This window comes from Macrosteles quadrilineatus, unplaced genomic scaffold, assembly GCF_028750875.1.
Source record: "Macrosteles quadrilineatus isolate MER2022 unplaced genomic scaffold, UCM_ALF_1.0 Scaffold_2__2_contigs__length_208266976, whole genome shotgun sequence".
Classification (NCBI taxonomy): domain Eukaryota; kingdom Metazoa; phylum Arthropoda; class Insecta; order Hemiptera; family Cicadellidae; genus Macrosteles; species Macrosteles quadrilineatus.
In genome coordinates, this window is record NW_026542595.1 from 16773911 (window position 1) to 16794996 (window position 21086).

At 36.5% G+C, this 21086-nt stretch overlaps 1 protein-coding gene across 1 annotated transcript in view; it reads right to left on the reverse strand.

Moving 5' to 3' along the window:
* Window positions 1–21086, reverse strand: part of LOC128985893 (insulin-degrading enzyme-like) — a 154939-nt gene that overhangs the window by 128288 nt on the left and 5565 nt on the right. The window contains 3 exon segments of the mRNA XM_054405868.1: window positions 14171–14340; window positions 19156–19363; window positions 19633–19820. Of these exon segments, the coding sequence (XP_054261843.1) occupies window positions 14171–14340; window positions 19156–19363; window positions 19633–19820 (566 nt within the window).

A 21086-nucleotide genomic window follows, 5' to 3' on the forward strand; every position in this document is an offset into this window, starting at 1 on the left:
GTTTTAGAAAGAAATCGCAAAATTTTTAGTTTTTAGGTTCAAAAATGGGAAAAACCCATTTTTACCCCATAAAACCCCCCATAATCCCCCGTTCCCATGGTCCGATTATGCTGGATCGCGAACTCGTTCGAATAAACGTAGGTTTACATGTTTGTACCAAATTTAATCAAAATCGGATCATTTTTGCTCGAGTTATCGCGCTAACGGACACATATATATATATATAAACTAGCTGACCCGGCGAACTTCGTATCGCCTAAGTTATAGGTTTCCCCTAAGACAGACCGATGGAAAGAAAGTACCGTTACGTTTAATTTTCAAGATGATCTCGTTCGCATCGCTCAATCACGTCCTGGTTGAGGTTCGTTCGCTACGCTCACTCACCTTTGGGTTGGAGCTCGTTCGCTACGCCAACTCGCCTCCAGGTTGAAGTTCGTTCGCTACGCTCACTCACCTTTTGGTTGCAAATTAGCTGTTGTCATAAATGTAAAAGAAATAATAGTGCTGCACCCTGTTGGTAATCCTTGTAACTATAATGCTATTGAACATCATAGAACAGAACCAACTTGTTTAATTGAAACAGCTGTTAAGATTCATTAATTCCATTTCTCATAAGGTTAACATGGGAAACTCCAGAGCCACTGGGGCGGAGCCCTTTTAAGAATTTCGAAACGGGAAATAGTTTACGTCCGATTCGCATACCTACAGAATTTACACACCAAATTTCATAACGATCGGTGAAGTCGTTCCGGAGGAGTTTGCAGACAAACACTGTGACACGAGAATTTTATATATTAGATATATATATATATATATATATATGAATTTGAACGGATGGTGTTTTTGGCCTCTAGGGACCTCAAAATGAAAAATTAGATTGGTCTCGGGTCCAGGTTGTAGCGGACCGCTACAATAGCGCAAGTCACGTGACCACGATGCGCGCGCAGTCGACCCGGGTAGGCACGCGCAGCGAACCAAGAGACGAGTACAGTGTAGTGTCGAGCGCCTGGAGCTGTACATCTGATCGGATAAGTAGACTGTAGCCTAAGATGTCTAGCTAATAGAAGTAGGGGTTGGGGAAAGGGTGTAGGTTGGGGCAAAAAGTAATTCAATCATGTAGTTTATTAGGTTCTCGAAGGGTCGTGGTCTGGCAATTAATATCGTAAATTAGAATTCACATTTGCTAAGTCTAGTAACCTTTTTCACGAATTAGAATAAGTCCATATATATATATTTCTCTGTTCATTATATTATAATTAGATACATTAAGAACATAAAAGCTGGCTGTGATAGGCAGCTAAGGTAATATTGTGCACTTTGACGAGTTAGATTAATTCCTTGCAATAGAGTTGGGTTAGGACAGGAAATGTGCGTGATTTGGCAGTGGTTAGAGGAAGATATATAGGGCCCAGGTATCTTCATTTACACTCATACTACTCCAATTCATCACATATTGGTAGCAGAGCGTCACGATCCGGCCAAAAATGCAATTTTAACAGAAATAGAATAGATTAAAACGTGTCTCAGACCAGCCAAGTGCTTTGTTCAGACAGGAAATCGACAGGCTACAGGTCGGCACCACGTGGCGACCTGGAAGGCACGAGCATGCATAGCTAGGCACGTCATGAAATGTGAATCAATATCATTCAATTTATTGTATTTCCTAGGAAAATTTAAAAATCAATTTTAATGAGAATGTTTTAATTTCAAAGTAGAACTAGGAAAACTTTGATGTTTTTTATTAATATTTTACCAAACCAAGTTGATGAATATATTTAAATGCATTTATGTAATCACTCACGAGTTCGACATCAAGTCTGAAAGGCAGTAATTAAACTAAATATACCTCGACGACAAGCCGAATGAGTGTTTGATGAATATTTTTATTACCGAAAGCAAAATATTAGGAGTCAAAGTGCACATCAGTATAGTTTACAGGCCACGACCAAAAAATCAAAATTCAAAATTGGGGGGAATTTTAAATTCATTTGTATGTCACCTCCCCAACCCCAAAAAGTCATAAATATCCCCAAAAATTTTTATTTCATAATTTTTACAGCCGAAAGGGTACTGCAGTGAATTAATTAATGATTAAAATAGTATTTTAAAGCGTAGTCTGACATATTTTAGTTGTAACTCATCACCTTAATTTAAGTTGTGTTTAGAATTTAAGTTGTTCAGCAAAGTTTTGATATTTGAGGTGGGCTAGTGGAAGTTGAGAGTCCATGTCATTAATAGGCCAGACAGACTTAGAACAGAACTGGAATGTTAGATAACAGAAGTTCAAAGATAAAGCGACGATTTAAGGCCAGATTTGTTATTTCCAAGCAAACATACACGATTTAAATATACATTACACACAGTTATTACAGGCTCATCTTAAACAAAAATACAAATAAATATATAAAATAAATATAAAAACAGAAAAACATTTAAAACGTAAAAAAAAATATATAATAATAATAAATGTAAAAAAAAAATGTACTACATAATCAAAAGAAAGCCAAGAGCCTGTTTACAACATTTGCTTGAGTAAATCGTCACTTCGCAACATTTCAGTCAATTTAGGCCGTTAATTGACAGTGTTGATTCCTTCTGAATCGAGCCAAAACCACAGAGTCAATTCATTGTTCACATTAACAAATTATTATCTTACATAAAATTTCATGTAATTTAGTACAACAATAACACAACAATCAGTACAGCAATAGATGTCAGACATAAAATGCATTACAGTTTTATATTTTACAGTTCACAAAGTTTCATTCACTCGCAGCGACCTTGAACATGCAGGCCCGACACTACAACCAAACAAAAGAATTCCGACATACCGACATGCCATTACCCTGCTACACTCTTTCGACCACCTTGATACCGTAATATGATACAAATTCAAATACTCGGCGATTCACTGACTAAACGTCTGGAATATTTTGTTAACCGAGAAGGTAGTAAATTAAAATTAGAATACAGTATGGGAATTTCAGGCGCAACAATTGGACAATTAAAGAAACAAATCAAAATCACAAATCCATATTTCAACAGTGAAATACCATTATTGTTATGGATAGGAACCAATGACATATTCAGCAATACATCAATAACAATGATGACACAGCAATATGTATCATTGCTCAGGGTAATCAGGAAACGTTATCTAGGCACCAGGTTGATACTGTTAGGATTACCATATTTCCCTAGGTCAGAATATACACCACACACAATAGATAAAATTACTCGATTCAACACATTTTTACACACATTGTCAAATCAAAATACCCAACCAATTTTTCTAACACATGTTTTAAATTCAAATAAATATTATTTACACACGTACAGACATTCAAATCGTAGGGATGACATACATTTGAACAATATAGGGAATCAGATCTTAGTCAAACATTTGACACACCAATTGCAGTAAAATACAATCATTAGGCAAAATTCACACCTTTTTTTTAAATAATTTCTCTCTTTGTCTTATTAAATTACAATTTGCCCAGCCCAAACTCTTCCCACCTGTTTGGTAAAATAGTTGATATCAAAAAGGTTTTTTAGGTATTGAATTTTTTACTATTCAAATAATAGTAGATCAAGGCAAGATGTCCAAGATTTACGAGTGGGAAACAAAACCCACAGGGGTATCATGGATACAGGAATTAAACGCGCAAAGCGCAATTCAGCAGTGTGAGAAGTGGGGCTTAGTAGCAGCCAAGACACTGGAAGAAAATAGGGTCATTTTAAAGAACGCGGTGACAGCACGGGTGCCAACGGTACCAGACACACCAAAACCCACAGAACAAAACACACCCATCTTAGCGGATCAGACGGCGGAAATGATCAGAATCACAGCCCAAGCCATAGGCAATTCAATCGCCCAAGCCTTATCACAAAACAAACCTGTAACACAATCAACACACGCCCACACAAACCCGAAATTAGTTGACGATCTAGCGTCGAAAGCCCCCAATTGCGACGGCACTGACACAAGCAAATTGTTAGCCTTCTTGAAAACGGCCATTCAAATTGAGAAATTAAAGTTAGCCGACGACAAATCAATCACAATAGCATTGTTACACAAAACAGCAGGGCAATTAAGGGATATTTGGACCATGGCATTACAGGAGAACTGGGAGGTCAAGGGTAAAACAATTCCTACTATAATTAGTACCTTTCTGCCAGAAAGGGCAAAACAACAGCTCCTGACTCAAACAGTTTATAGGGTACAGGGTCAATTCGAGTCACTTTCAGATTTCATTATCCAGGTAAAAGAGTCAGCAGAAATCCTAATACCAACAGAATACGACTTACTGGAGGTAATATTGACAGGTATAAACGCGACAAATAGGGCACGTCTTGCAGGATTCCCGCCGCCGACCAAACTGGATGATTTAATAGCTCTTATCCCAAAATTAGAAGTTGTGAGACAGTTAGAGGAGGGTAGCAACTCGCAATCACGCCGATGGGAAACCAGAGCAGAAAACAATAGGCAATTGACACCTCAAAACAGGCAATTCACACCTCAAAATAGACAATTCACACCTCAAAATAGGCAATTCACACCTCAACATAAGCAATACACACCACGATACATGCAACAGCCACATGGGCAACCAAGATTCCCACATCGACCACACATGCAGCCAAGTACATACTATAGGACACCAGTGCACAACAGTGCATATCACGGCGCACCGAGGCAGGTCAATGACCCCAGACACTACCGCCCGTCCACCGACACTACAAACCAACACACACCTACACACAATACACAGTTAAACTCCAGAGGAGGCCGATAATGGGCGCTCTCGCACCTCCGACACGTCATAGCGCCTATTCACACACAACAATCAACCAAAACACACACACACATAGCCATAAAAACAAAAATGCCCCAAAATTTCCTAAATTAAAAACATGTACAATACAAATTTTTTTCGGCGACATTGAAACAAATGCACTTATAGATACAGGGTCTACGACGTCAATTTGCTCACGATCCTTTTTTGATAGAATCAAAAATAATCAATTAATTACAAAATCAATCACTCCGATCAATCAATTTGCTGTTTCAGCCTCAGGCGACAAGGTAATGTTCTCGCACATGGCAAAGCTACACTTTAAAATTAGACACTTCTCTTGGACATTCAGTTTCCTAATAGCACCTAAATTACCAATAAACATTGTATTAGGGTTAGATTTCCTCACAAAAACAAAAGCAATCATCGACGTGGCGAATCACAATGTAACATTTCCATACGGTACAAGACCGGTCATGGCCATATTACACACAGACCAACACGATAGTAATCTACAGGAAGACAAAACTTACACCTTGGGCGATAATTTGACACCAAACCAGATACAACAGATACACAAATTATTACAGTCATTTCCAAACACAGTATCGAAACGATTAGGGCAAACAAAATTGATACACTACGACATAAAATTAAAATCTCAGCAGGTTGTAAGGAGTAGGCCGTACAAATTCGCACCGCCAAAGCTCGAAGCATTACGAAAACAAATCGACGACCTATTACAAAAGGGCGTGATAAGACCATCATCCTCCGAATACAGTAGTCCAGGATTTGTAGTCCCCAAAAAAGGAAACAAAACGCGATTTGTAGTCAATTACAAAAAGCTCAACGACTTGATTAATTTAGAGTCTACGCCAATGCCAACCGTCGAATCGGCATTTCAATATTTAGGTCAAGCGAAGTGGTATACATTGTTGGATTTGAACAGCGCATACATGCAAATACCGTTGACAGAACAAAGCAAAAAATACACAGCATTCGTCGTCCCATTTGGGGAATTTGAGTTCAACGTTGTACCATTTGGATTAGCCACAGGATCACAGGTTTTGACACGGTTAATAGATAAAATATTTGGAGACATAAAATACAAATACATTTTCAATTTTTTCGACGACTTGGTAATTTATTCAAATGGATCATTTTCAGACCATCTCAATCAAATAAGGGAAGTAATAACTAGATTACAAAACGCAGGTCTTACGATCAACCCAGAAAAAATGACTGTAGCATCTAATCACATCGAATTCCTAGGCCACATTTTTCGCAACGGCACAGTTACATTTGACACACAAAAAATTCAACCAATTCTTAACTTCCCAATCCCCAAAAATGTCAAACAGATTTCTAGGCTAATCGGGATGACAGCGTATTACGCGAGGTTCATACCGAATTTTTCACACATTTCGGCACCATTAAACAAACTCAAACGCAAAGATACACCATTTGAATGGGGCTCTGAACAGGAAGCCGCCTTGCAAAGTATTAAAAAAGCTCTAACGTCGCAACCAGTTTTAAGACTCCCAGATTTCAATAAAAAATTCATCCTACAAACAGATGGTTCAGGCACAGGACTAGGAGCGCAATTAGCACAGGAACACGAAGGTAGTTTATTACCAGTAGCCTACGCGTCGAGACCACTAAGCAAACACGAAGCAAACAAATCCACAGTTGAATTAGAATGCCTAGCAGTCGTGTTCGGATTGACAAAATTCCAACAATACCTCGAACACAGGGAGTTTACACTTCAAACAGATTGTTCAGCATTAACTTGGCTTCTAAATCATCCACGACAAGTAGGTAAAATTGCGCGATGGATAACATTCATTAACTCTTTCCAATTTCATTCTGAGCACATAAAAGGCAGTGATAATCCAGTCGCCGACTGTCTATCTAGGTTATACGAGGACGCCGACACACAACCAACAGTAGTAACACTAAACGATGACACTAATACACATTCAGTAAACATTTTGATGAAAATCCCAGAAGCTTTCAAAAACATCGACGAACATCAAAGAGACGACCCCGCGTTGATCAAAATTATTAGGGACCCCCATAGAAACCAGGCATATACAGTAAAGGACGGAGTGTTAATGCATTTAGCACCCGGCCAAAAGACACCACGAATAGTACTCCCCACGAAACTAATTGACATGATTTTCACATACTACCATTTAGCACCTACATCAGCACACCTAGGAATCAAGAAAACAATACATAAAATAAATCATTTTTTTTGGTCACCAAATTTGAACAAAATAATAGCCGACAAAGTCAGAACATGTCTCTCTTGCCAAAGATCCAAACAAGCTCCGAACACCAGGGTAGGCGAATTATCATCCGATCTAGCAACAAAACCATTCCAAAAAGTGTACATTGACTACGTAGGCAAACTTCCTAGGACAAAGTCAGGCAACTCATACCTACTATCTGTGGTGGACGCATTTTCAAAGTTTGTAATTCTTTTACCAGCTAGAAACGCGACAGCTGCCACCACAACTACACTTCTCACAAAACACATATTCTCACACTACGGTTTCCCGCAATACTTAGTATCAGACAACGCACCATCTTTCAAATCAAAACAAATGAAGGAAATGTGTTTAAACTTCGGAATCAAACACATATTTACATCACCGTACAACCCAAGCGCAAACAACGTAGAGAGAGTCAACAAAAATCTCAAAGTTGCTATGAGAATATATCACAATTCCGACAACCAAACATGGGATCAAAACATTCATTGGTTTCAAATAGCATTCAATTCCGCTCAACATGAAAGCACCGGTTCGACACCTGCAAGCTTATTTTTGGGGAGAGAAATAAACCATCCACTACAATTAGCCTGGGATTTAAATAAATTAATTGGGGAAGAATCTCAACCAACCACAGACAATCGCTGGCAACATGCACTTGATAACCTACGGAAGGCAAGAGAAAAACGCACACAATATTATAACAGCGGTCGTCAACCCAATCCTTACAAAGTAGGCGATTGGGTAATGTATAAAATGCACCCACAGTCCAAAGCAATAGACAACGTCAATTATAAACTCCAATACGCCTGGTCAAAACCGTGCGTGATTGACAGTTTCTCATCACCAGTGTCAGTAAAGCTAATAAACCCCTCAACAGGTAAGATTGTGACAAAAGCCCACATTTCACAATTGAAACGATTTTTTCAGCCAGTTTATTAAATAAACGTCGTCGGAGTGCACAATAGAACCTTAGCCTAGTTTAATTAGTTGTAAGTAAAAACCCAGCAAGAAATCTCGAGTAACTTGACTGACTACAACAATACTTCGCAACAATACTTCTCAACAATACGGTACACAATACAATCCCGGCACCGGCTGATAAGAGTGTCGAGAGTTGAGTCTAAGGCGTGTCTTTACCAAGGGCACGCTTACAGTTCTAGGCGCACTACTTGGCCGGAACCGGGAAACCAACAACAACAATACATGGCAAGTTGGCAGCGAAACACGTCATAGTGTTTGTACTTAATATATGCATTTCAATAGGGGTGTGCGAAGCAGCAAAAAATTTTCGATTCGAAGCAACGATTCGATTCAAAATATTTTCGATTCGATTCGATGCAACTCGATTCGAAGCAATACGGTATTTTTCTATTCATAATTGTCAATTGAGTGGATTAACAATAATTAAAATGTATCACATTTGTGTAATACAAATTTTTGTTGATGTGGTATTAGGCCTATTTCATACTTTACATATGAATTTTAGGTGAAAAAATATTTATTTTCAATCATATGTATTAGAATAACTGCTGGAAATACCAGTGAGCTGCTTTACTTGCCTATTTCATAATTTTTACTTGAATTGGCTCAACTGCAAGAAAGAAGAAAATATTTTTTTTATCAAGACATTCATTCTCATTTTAATAACTGTTTAAATAACTAAATAGGTGCCGGTAGCTAAATTACAACAAATTTGAATGGAACTTAATATAAAAAGACCATTAAGAAATAAATTTACATATCACAAGTTTAGGGCCTGTGGACCGGCTTCAGGACTGCAAGCAAGAAGAAAATAAAAATAATATGTTTCCACCATGCAATATGTATCATTCATTCCCTGCCTCCTAACCTCCTTAGTATAATAACCTCACACTTACATTATTTGTTACATCATCATAAATAAAGAATTATTATTGGCATCAGTAGGCCTACAGCTTTACCTAGGCATTATTTTTATAGGGCCTAAAATAGTAATAGGCTAGAAGCAACATGTCAAGTGGAGAACTCATTGAAGAAAAGATATTGTGTAAACTAATTTCCTATAAAACTCAAAAACAGTAAATAACATACAAACATTGTTTATGGTATAATTAATAAGGACTAAAAAATGCATATCATGTCATACAGTAGTATAGACCTACTGCAAGAGATTAAAATCCTAAAACAACTGATTTTGATAGCTAATGAATGAAAAGAATTAAAAATCCATAAAATAAAGCCAAACAATATCACAACTAATTAGGTACCCGAAAAGTAACTCTTAAATAATATATAGAAGATTAAAATAATATTAAATCAAGAGACAAGAAAGTTAAATGCTATCTTCTAGCCTAGTGCCCTTGGCAACACAGGTCAATGTTTTTAAACTACCCTCAATGTTTTTGGAACAGCAGGGCCTTTTTCTCTTAAGGAAGGGTAGTAGTATGTCAACAAAAACAATGAATCAGTCTCACCAGCCAGGCCCGGGCAACGATGTGTGAATTCAAGGTCATAGACCCTCCCCCTCCCCTCTTACACCACCCGGTTGCTACCCAGTTGCTTCAATTGCTGACAAAATGCAAGTGATGAAACAAGGGAGTAGAGACAAAGAAATATATTTCTTTATTCAAAAACACAAAACTGTTAGAGATTATTTTCAAAGAAATTAATTCAATGTAATTTGTGAGTTGTAAATATTGTATTGGATCTTAGAAATATATTTTTTTAACCCCATCTAACCAAGATACAGATCTGTTCACTATATCAGATATTTCTTTTGTTTATAATTTATTATGTAAAATAATAAAATATATTTTTAATTAGGTATTGAATAAACAATAAATGATTATACTAGTATGTCTGGATAAATAGTCTTTCTATTCTTTTGACTTTGTTTTCTTTGCACTGTTAGTGTTGCGTCACGGCTTTTGTCTTGTTACTCTTATCAGTAGACGACTAGACCTGGCTCTGGCTAGTGGCAGTGCGGCAATTGCTCTGTTGTGTCTTTATTCTTAAAGGTCGTGAGCCAACTTAATATTTAATTCTCATTTGAACATTTTAATTCCTCTGTAATAATAGATATAATAATATAAGAGTGTTTCTTTGGAAATAAATTATTCTTTTTTTTTTCTTTTGCCCCAACAAAAATTCGGGGACGGGGACCGGCAGACACCTAACAAAAATACCAAATGAATCAGTCTATAACATTAATTTTACTAGTTAAGTATTAAGTAACAATTTTTCAGACTTATTTTTAAAATGATTTTGGAGTAACCTACCTTGTTTTGGCTAGGTTCACAGTAGTAAAATATTTCACACACTGCTTACATCAAGACAAAAAACAAACCTCTAATCATTTGCAATGTCAAAACAAAAAAATATAAAACAATTAAAGCTATATTTAATGCAAAGAATGTATTAAATAAGAACGCCTTCGTAAAGGAAACGCAACAGCAACGCGCTCCTGTATTGCGGGTATTGCATTGACTTTCTGCAGGCGTTTTTCGTATATGGATACTGACTCCCTCGTGAATCGAATCGTTTTTTGACCACCACTGAATCGAATCGCGATTCGATGCATCGAATCGAATCGAATCGAAATTTCGATGCATTTTCGATGCATCGCACACCCCTACATTTCAATACCCCAGTAATCAACAACCTTTTCAATCCCCTTAAAACCTACAATCTGGGCAAACGACTAATTTTTTTTTTAAAGTAATTTTTTATTTTTAATTTGCTCAAATTGGCTATGACGGGAATCGTTCGCCATAACACATTCTTATGACAGATTGCAACTGTCATATGAATAGTGCAGCCGACAGCTTACTTACGACAACAAACACTCACTAAAAGTACTGGACTGAAAAATGACAACACTGGAACGATACAGACAACTGACTACAGACCAAGCTAGACTTAAACTATGGTAATTAGGCTAAGTAGAACTAAGTAGAATTAAGTAAAATTAAGTATTTCTGTGTCAATATAAGCAATTGAATCGCAAAGGTAAATACAACATTTCATAAAAAGTATTAAGTAAGTAAAGTCATCCACGTATATTAAAATAAGATAAATGGTATTTAAGCGTAATACAATCGTTATCAAAGTAGATAACAGCGCACATTACAATACATATGTTTGTAAATAACAAGCAGTATTCTGAGCGTAGCAGAAGAGTTTATGTATTATATATTCGTAAAGGGTAATTTAAATGTTTATTATGTGTTATACACTTGCATGCGTTAAAATAAAATACAAAAATATAGATAAATATATTTATGTTGCTGAGCGACAGAGAAGGAAATGGACTAGTAGGAAACAGACAATAGCAAGCGCCAGGCACGAGATAACACCGTCGTTATCAGTACAAACATCTGTTCCATTCAAACCTCTACTTCCGCCCTATATAAATAATCAAACCAAGCACCGATCAATCCTTCACATTGAAGGAAAATATTAAAACAATATTTGTTTAAAAAATTAAATTGTGCTAAGCCGTCGGTGAAATAAATAATTATTATTTAATACCTCTGTGCATAATTCTTGATAATTGGCACTAGAGGAGCTTCGAATGAATGTACACTTACAATAACACTATCATTCCTTACATCAACCAACAGATTTTCGAAACTCCATTCAACCATGAATAGCATCCAAACTGAAAGAGTGTATAATGTGTGTCACACTAGTTAATTAATTTATTATTAGTAAATCAACAGAAACTTAGTAATATATCTCCCAGTCAATCAAATCCATAGCATTTAAGTAGATAAACATTAGATTTTTTCCCTTTTATACTCAGTAAATTAAATTCCTTTTTTTAAATTAAGTAGAACAATTTCTTATTATTAGTAAATTCATTTAGATCATAAGTATCAATAGTAAACTTAAGTAGAGTAGTCGCGATCAATTTTTACCGAATATTTAGGGAATATATCAGTGATAACTAACATCAAAATAATTAATCATCAATCAAAACAATCTCCAAATTCACATCTGAGTAAACGTATCATCAACCTCATATCAACTTCAAAACCCAACGCATTTCATCCACCATTAAGAGGCGTCCAGCGATATAATTAGCGCCCCGAACTTAGTAAGGGCTCAAGAGCTAATTACGAAATTACGTCACATCACCTCACAGCAGTATACCTTCAAGAACTTCAGAACACTACTTCAGCTTCATTCTTCAGTTTACACAACTTCATTCTTCCAAATGCTCAACTTCAAGAAAATCATCAAACTTCAGCAATCTTCCATATTTACCAGCAATTACTAGAATTCAATACAACCATCAAATTTCATCAACCTTCAGTATTTCGACAACATTCCCAAATTCATCATCATCAATCATATATCCAACTTCATCAACCAACAGATCTTTCTCAACCGAACTTAATTAAATCTATCACTGATATACGCCCGCCCACATTTTTTTAGAGCAGGTTTAGATTAAGCAATCCCACCAAACATAGTTATAAGAAATTCATTCAAAACCATAGTCACCTTTAGTTTAGAAAAAAAAAAAAATAGTTAATAGTTTATAAGCAAGACCGACACACATTATAACCTCAAATGAGTCAAACCAAAAGGAGTGCAGAAAACTGTTGGAACATTCCCACACCGACACCGATGTCACAACGACACAATCTCACGGCGAGCACAATAAAAAAAAAAAAAAAAAAAAAAAAAAAAAAAAAAAAAAAAAAAAAATTTCTTCGTCCTTCATCTTTCCCAAACCCCAAAATCACCCCAAAACTAGGAAAAGAAAAAAAAAAAACAACCCCACCGGGGGGAGGATGTAGCGGACCGCTACAATAGCGCAAGTCACGTGACCACGATGCGCGCGCAGTCGACCCGGGTAGGCACGCGCAGCGAACCAAGAGACGAGTACAGTGTAGTGTCGAGCGCCTGGAGCTGTACATCTGATCGGATAAGTAGACTGTAGCCTAAGATGTCTAGCTAATAGAAGTAGGGGTTGGGGAAAGGGTGTAGGTTGGGGCAAAAAGTAATTCAATCATGTAGTTTATTAGGTTCTCGAAGGGTCGTGGTCTGGCAATTAATATCGTAAATTAGAATTCACATTTGCTAAGTCTAGTAACCTTTTTCACGAATTAGAATAAGTCCATATATATATATTTCTCTGTTCATTATATTATAATTAGATACATTAAGAACATAAAAGCTGGCTGTGATAGGCAGCTAAGGTAATATTGTGCACTTTGACGAGTTAGATTAATTCCTTGCAATAGAGTTGGGTTAGGACAGGAAATGTGCGTGATTTGGCAGTGGTTAGAGGAAGATATATAGGGCCCAGGTATCTTCATTTACACTCATACTACTCCAATTCATCACAAGGTCTTACCATGAGTACTACGGTAATAGCTTATTCCCTATATGGGAAATTCGCTAATATTCCCTATATGGGAAATTCGCTAAAATGGGTCAAAATTTACAGGTATAGAAACTTGTGACTCGCGGTCACAGTGCGATCTTCAAAATGACTCACGGTCACGGCGGAATCGTCGGTATGACTCTGCGGTCACGGCGTGATTGTCGAAATGACTCCGCGGTCACGGCGTGATTGTCGAAATGACTCCGCGGTCACGGCGTGATCGTCGGTATGATTCGCGGTCACGGCACGATCGTCGGTATGATTCTGCTTCACGGCATGATCTTCGGTACGACTCCGCGGTCACGGCGCGATCGTCAAACTGCCTTCGCCTCCTGCGTTCGCAGAACTATCGCGAACATCTGTCACGATAGCGGGGTCATCGTCACTCGCGAAGCGGCAAAATCGCTGACGATCGGATCAAATCCCGTCCCGAAAAATTCCCAAATCAAATGTAATCCCGTCCCGCAAATCGGGAAAATTTTTTTCCTGAAAATTTCCTGAAATTTCGGAACTTGTCCATCCCTAGTTTAGAGAAAATGTATAAGGAAGAACTAATAATTTAAGTCCTCTACACAATATAAAAATAGTAGCCTATGAAGTTCTTATTTTATCTAAAGTAGTAATTTAATAACTTTGAAATTATTTGTTTACTTCTGGTTAATTTTTGAACTAAAAAATTAGTATTAATTAAATAATAAAATAGATAGTATACATACCAGTTCCAAACTGATTGTAAGGGTGGTCTGGCTTGGCCGTGGACTTCTCTAATTGATCCAGGCGCCAGGAGTCGTTTGGTAAATTTTTCTCATGTTCTGAATTGACAGCATTTACCTCTCTTTCTGTGGCACTTTCGGTAAACAATGGGCACAGAAAGAACTGGGCAAACCTAGATGAAACATTTAACAGTTACAGTACTTGTTAGGCTTATACTGGGTGTCCCATAAAGGTCCCCCTGGTTAATTTTTGAACGGCTTCATATATTCAAACGAGCTTTGATACATGTTACTAGGGTAATGTAAAGTACTTTTTGGGGGTATTTTACAATTCACCCCCCACCCTCAAAAAGAGGTTCCTGGGAGTAACTTAAAATTTTTAAATAGCAACCCTTATCAAGCAGCACATCTTTTTAAAGGCCATTAGTTCAAAAGAATATCGGCGAAAACCAGAGGTCTCTATCCCAACCATCGATCTCTATTACTACAACTGGATCGCGCACTGTACTGCTCAGAGATACACTCATATAGGTCCGGCGCTCCCCCCACCACCTAACGTGTGTACCGCGCCGCTGATAACATACACTTTATATGAGAAGACCGTGTCATTGATATAAACTGTCATGTCTTTGTTGATACTTATTCGATTTAAATGTGGTTTCCACCATTGTACTCGTCATAAAAGTATGGAGGTTTTGATTTAGTTTTACTTCAATAAAAGCCCCTGTTGTATTAATGCAAGAAAAGTGCCTGGCTTGTTATTTTATTAGTTCAATTGTTATTATGAAGCCCCATTTTAAAATACATTCTAAGGCTATCTCAATTACTAAATGTATACTACTTTCTACTTAAAAATAAATCCTTTTAAACCCGATTAAAATTCATTTAATGACAAAAGCATTAATGATTAGTGACGAAGTTAAGTCAAAATTATAGTTTTTAAGCTTTATTGCCACAATTAATTGTAAGTCTCTAGAGACATTTAGGGGAAAATATACACCAATATCCCCTATTAGCGTTTTTTTGGGTTGTACCGGGGAAACTAAACTCATTATAATTGTAACAATAAATTAAAAACTACTTTTTGATCAGTATGCAATTTTGCAAAATGGGATATTTTGGGGGCAGTTCAAAATTTTTAAATACAAAGCCCCATCAAGTGACACATTATTTTAAGGCTATCAGTTAAAAAGAATATTGGTAAAAACTAGAGGTCCCTATCTCAACCCAAGGTGTCAGTTTAATGGGATAGAGACCTCTGGTTTTCACCAATATTCTTTTGAACTAGGCCTAATGGCCATTAAAATTATGTGTTACTTAAAAGAGTTGTTATTTAAAAATTTTAAGTTACCCCCAACACTATTTGGGGGCGGAGATGAATTCCAAATACCCACAAAAAGTACATTACTCAGTAACATGTATTGAAGCTCGTTTGAATATTATGGAGCTGTTCAAAAATTAACCATTTGGGAGTATTATGGCACACCCGGTATTTAGCTCTTATTTTCCCAATCATAATGTTATGTTAGCTTGCATGCGTTCTAAAGTCGGTTTCAACAAACGGGTTTAAGTACACTACTAATCAATTCTTAAAAAAATTAAATTGCCTATACGGCAAATTGTCACTGGATAAGTAGTCACTCTTTCAAACAATGTAGCTAGATGGAGCAGGCAGAAAATTAATTGATATTGGGAATGTAACAAATCATTATTTAAAAACACCCCCGCCGCAGCAAACCTGCAGACTAAGCAAATTTCCATTAGCCTAAGGATTTAAACTAAAATGCCTCCTTAAAAATATCACATTTTATTCCCTTTTTAAATAGAATTAGTTTAATGAGTACTTAGGTTTGCTGCAACAGGGAGGGTAAAAAGGTAGTTTTTTTGTAAAATGTTAATAGTTAGTAAGAAATGAATGTATTTTCCAAATTCGATCAAAATATGTTCATAAACAAGCAAATTACAACAGTTGACTTATTCTCCATAAGAATAACATGGGAATTTTAAATTTACAATTTTTAGGAATTTTCTCCGTAACCATTAGGCGCACAACAACGCTTCAATATGCTAAATTATTTGTTCTTTTAAGCTCTACAAAATGGTTTGGAAAGAAATTGTGAAATTTTGTGTTTTAGGGTCAAAAATGGGAAAAACCTATTTTTACCCCATAAAACCCCCCATAAACCCCCGTTCCCATAGTCCGATCATGCTGGTTTGCGAACTCGTTAGAATAAATGTAGGTTTAAAAGTTTGTACTAAATTTCATTAAAATCGGATCATTTTTTCTTGAGTTATCGTGATAACGGATACACACATATTATACAGAGTTAGTAAAAAGTCTGGAGACCCCCTGTTAATTTTTTAACGGCCCATACTAGAAAAACTAAACTCGGCACACCTTTATGGTATGTTATGAAGTAATGGGTGTCCCAGAAAGGATTGCACTTTTATTTTGGCTAAAGCCGAATGTCCAAGAGAGATAAGATAAGATGCTTATCAGGGCTTTGTAGCCATGCCCGTGGAAATTTATTTGCCATGGATATCTTTTCCGGTGAGCAGCGTGATTTCTGTGTACACACTATTACCAAACGCTTTCTAATGAGACAGTTTGACTACATTTCTGCGCTCAATACAGACTTGATCTCAAATGCTGGGTACGCAAATTTGAAGCTACAGGACCAATTATGAAACGTCGTCCCATTGGTCACCATAGAGAAGCGCATTCTGAATAAAATATTGACCGTGTTTAAGATGCTGTGGAGGATGATCGACATTGATCGGTAAGAATACATTGCTGTTTTCAATATACCCTGAACCAGTATTCACCGCATTTTGAAACAGAATTTGAAGTTACACCCGTACAAAATTCAATTAGTACAGGCATTAAAAAAATACAGCATGGGTATACAGCAGGAGTCTCCATGACTACAATAAGGCAGCTGTTTCGTGGGAAAGTGATTTCCAGATTTGGTGACACCAAATTTCCTTCGAGAGGCCCAGACCTAGCTCCACTAGACTTTTTTTGTGTGGGTAGTCGGGTGTACAACAATGTTCTTGCAACCCAAGATCATCTAAAGCCAAACATTCGCGAGTAAATTTAAGCCATCACACCAGAAACTGCCATCGAGTTTTCGCAGGTGTAAGGTTTCGTGTGGTGGAGTGCCGGCACCGTAGAGATTTACAACTGGATGAAATAATCTTTCACAAAGAATTTCCCTGAAGTGTACAAACAGGTATTATTGGGAAAATAGCTGTAAATAAAGCCGATTTCGTGTTTTGTTCGTTTTAAAAGTGCATTCCTTTCTGGGACACCCTGCTTTTTAAACATAACCGCAACTTGGTGTACACTCAAAGTATACAACTCAAAGATTTTTAATGGTAAGACCCATCTAGTAACCCCTCATTTTGAAGGTCGTGATAAATGAAAACTAACAACGCATACTAGAGGTCTCTATCTCAATCCAGTAAAAAATGGTAGCCAATTGCAATTCTTAGAAGTTAAATTTAACTTACAGCTTTCCAAGTCTGAAGACCCCCTGTAAATTTTGTAACGGCTCACACTAGGAAAACGAAACTCTACACAACTTTATGGTATGTTATGAAGTACTTTTTAAGTCTAATTGTTACTTGGTTCCCAAACCCGAAAAGGGGGATTTTGGGGAAAACTCAAAACTTTTTAATGTTAAGCCCCATCCAGTGGCCCCTCATTTTGAAGGTCGTGATGAAAGAAAACTAACAACGCAAACTAGAGGTCTCTATCTCAATCCAGTACAAAATGGCAGCTGATTGAAATCTTTAGAAATCAGAATTAACTTGCAATTTTATATTCAATTAGCTGCCATATTTTACTGTGTTAAGATAGAGACCTCTAGTTTGCGTTGCTAGTTTTCTTTTATCACGTCCTTCAAAATGAGGGGTCATTCAATGGGGCTTAACATTCAAAAATTTTGAGTTTCCCCCAAAATCCCCTATTTTGGGTTTGGGAACCAAATAGCAATTAGGCTCAAAAAGTACTTCATATAATGCCATAAAGGTGTGTAGAGTTTGGTTTTCCTACTGTGAGCCGTTACAAAATATTCAGGGGGTCTCCAGACTTGGAAAGCTGTAAGTTAAATTTAACTTCTAAGAATTTCAATTGACTGTCATTTGTTACTGGATTGAGATAGAGACCTCTAGTTTGCGTTGTTGTTTTTCTTTTACTAGGACTTTCAAAATGAGGGGTCTCACCATTTGAAATTTTTGAGTTTCCCCCAAAATCCCCAATTTTGGGAATGTACACCAAGTGGCAGTTATGCCCAAAAAGTACTTGATAACATGCCAAAAACGTGTGCCAAGTTAAGTTTTTCTAGTATGGGCCATTAAAAATTAACAGGGGGTCGCCAGACTTTTTACTATCCCTTTATATATATATATATATATATATATATATATATATATATATATATATATGAATTTGAATGGATGGTGTTTTTTGCCTCTAGGGACCTCAACATGAAAAAGTACATCAGTCCCGAGTCCAGGTCTTACCATGGGTACTACAGTAATAGCTTATTCCCTATATGGGAAATTCGCTAAAAGTCAGTTATATCATTACTAACAGTTTGGGATATACAATGTTAACAGAATAGGCCTTCTCATGCATTTTCTTATTTCAAAATTAAATTACAAACTTAAAATTTTTAAATGCACAAAACTAACAATTATTTACTTTTTATGGGGTTATATAATACAAGTGTTGTCTGTGAATTAACATCTACAACGTGATTCAGCAGGCTGGCCCAAATCTATATTTTCCCTTATATTGTTACCAACTACTGACACAAGACTAACTTTTGCATAGGTGTCGGAACCAGCTAGAATAGTAGTTGGAGAAGTAGGCTAAAGAACACAGTGCTGATGTCACATTTTAAATAGCTCGCTTGGCTGCTATTAATGTTATTATGGAGATATTGTTGATAGGCATCAATATGTGAGCAGTGACAGATTACCGGTCCAGAGCGCCAGACAGATGCTCAGGTACAATGTCGAAGTAGAAGTTGGTGTGATCACTTGAGGTGGACGCGTTGCTGCTACCACCGTGCTCTGACAGGTACTTGTTGTACTCGTTCTCTACAGGATATTTCTCACTTCCCAAGAATAGCATGTGCTCGCAGAAATGAGCCAGGCCTGGTAGCTCTTTAGGGTCACACATAAAACCTGCAAACACATACAATTTTATGTGAAATTGTTTTTATAAGATGTGAAAAATATTACCACAATTTGTTACCGGAATAAGTGTAATTCTCTGGTTGGACTGGTAAAGTATTTTTTTAGGACACTGCCCATAAAACAAATATTCAAAAAGCACAATAAACAGGGCAGTTGCTAAAAACTTGTTGATTATATAACTCTGACAAGACGATTTTAAATCAACAGTTTATAAACTGATTTCAGATTGGACATAGCAAAGTAGAGTTTGACAGTACCAATATTGACGTCCATAGCTGCTGCTGATTTGTCCGTGGTAGGATCGCTGATGAGCAACACCCGGAGGCCGTTCTGCAGCTGCAGACCTCGGTAGCTGCGTTTATCTTCCACAGACTTGACCACATTGTCCACCCGTAGCTTGACTGACTGCTGGACCATGCTGCTGTTGTATCTCCGTGGACTGCCCCTGTACATATCAGAGACATGAACACCTGACACTAATACAACAGAGACCTATACAACTGCTACAATGACTATATACCTATCAGACAACCTGTAATCCACATATGGAGAGACTAGATACAAGTAGTAATAGTTACCTTTTTAGGATAGGAATGGCATTCTGTTGTTTGCCCTGAAATCACAACTTATTTGTACATACCTCCCAGTTGATATTACAATGCTGAACATGGTACATAGCTACATGTCAACAGTGATTGAGTTTGATGTTCATTTTTACCTGGAAGTCGCTAAACATATTTTTTTATGGAATCACTTAAAAAGTGCACACTGTCCGTGATATTTGTATTTATTGTTAATTCAGCTATTACAAAAAAGAGGTCATTAATACTAACTTAGGTCTATGTTAGCTTTGCTCCTGGAAATAATACTGTCAAAAGTGTGCACACTAAATACTTGAAGAAAAAACACAAACAACTTGTACTAACAACTAAAAGTCAACTAACTTATTTAAAACCCATTTTAGAACAGAAAAATAAAGTAAAGAAAAAATTTTCTTAACATAGGCTACACACACTATCTCGTATCTCTGTTAAATAAAAAAAGTTATTTAATTTTATTTGAGTTAAAACTAGATTAAAAAATCAACTTACTAAACAAATTCCAGTTGATTTTTTGTTATAAACAATTAATCATCTTCTACTTTTTATGATGAGTTTCAACATTATTCAAACCATGATATGAACTAGAATATAAGCTTGCAAAATCAATTATGAGCCAAATAATGCATGGCTTTGAGTGTTTAGGATGAATTCCTTATTCAAAACTACGTATTCTGATTGATCTTCTTCAAATTGTAACATGCAATAAGTATGTGCAATGTAGTATGTTACAATGGAAACATTACAGTAAACGGTCAATTTGACATGTTCTTATTTTAGAAAAATCTGTAGGCCTATCTATTTTTGTTGTGTCAGTATGTTTGTTAAATGTGTTTTTTTTATAACTGTAATATAAAATGTATTTTTTGAATGAATAACCGACGTGTATGTATTTCTATAACATAAAAAGTTAAATTTAAGCATGCAGAAATGAACACCACCAACAAATGGAGTTGTAAGCATATTTACCAAGACCCTTTTCTGTACTGATAATGTTATCAATAATGAAATATGTCTCAAGTCAGAAAGGCAGATAAATACTGGCATGAGTAACTAAAAATTAAATCCGGTTCTACAATGTAAACAGAGTTGATATACTTAGTGAAGGTACA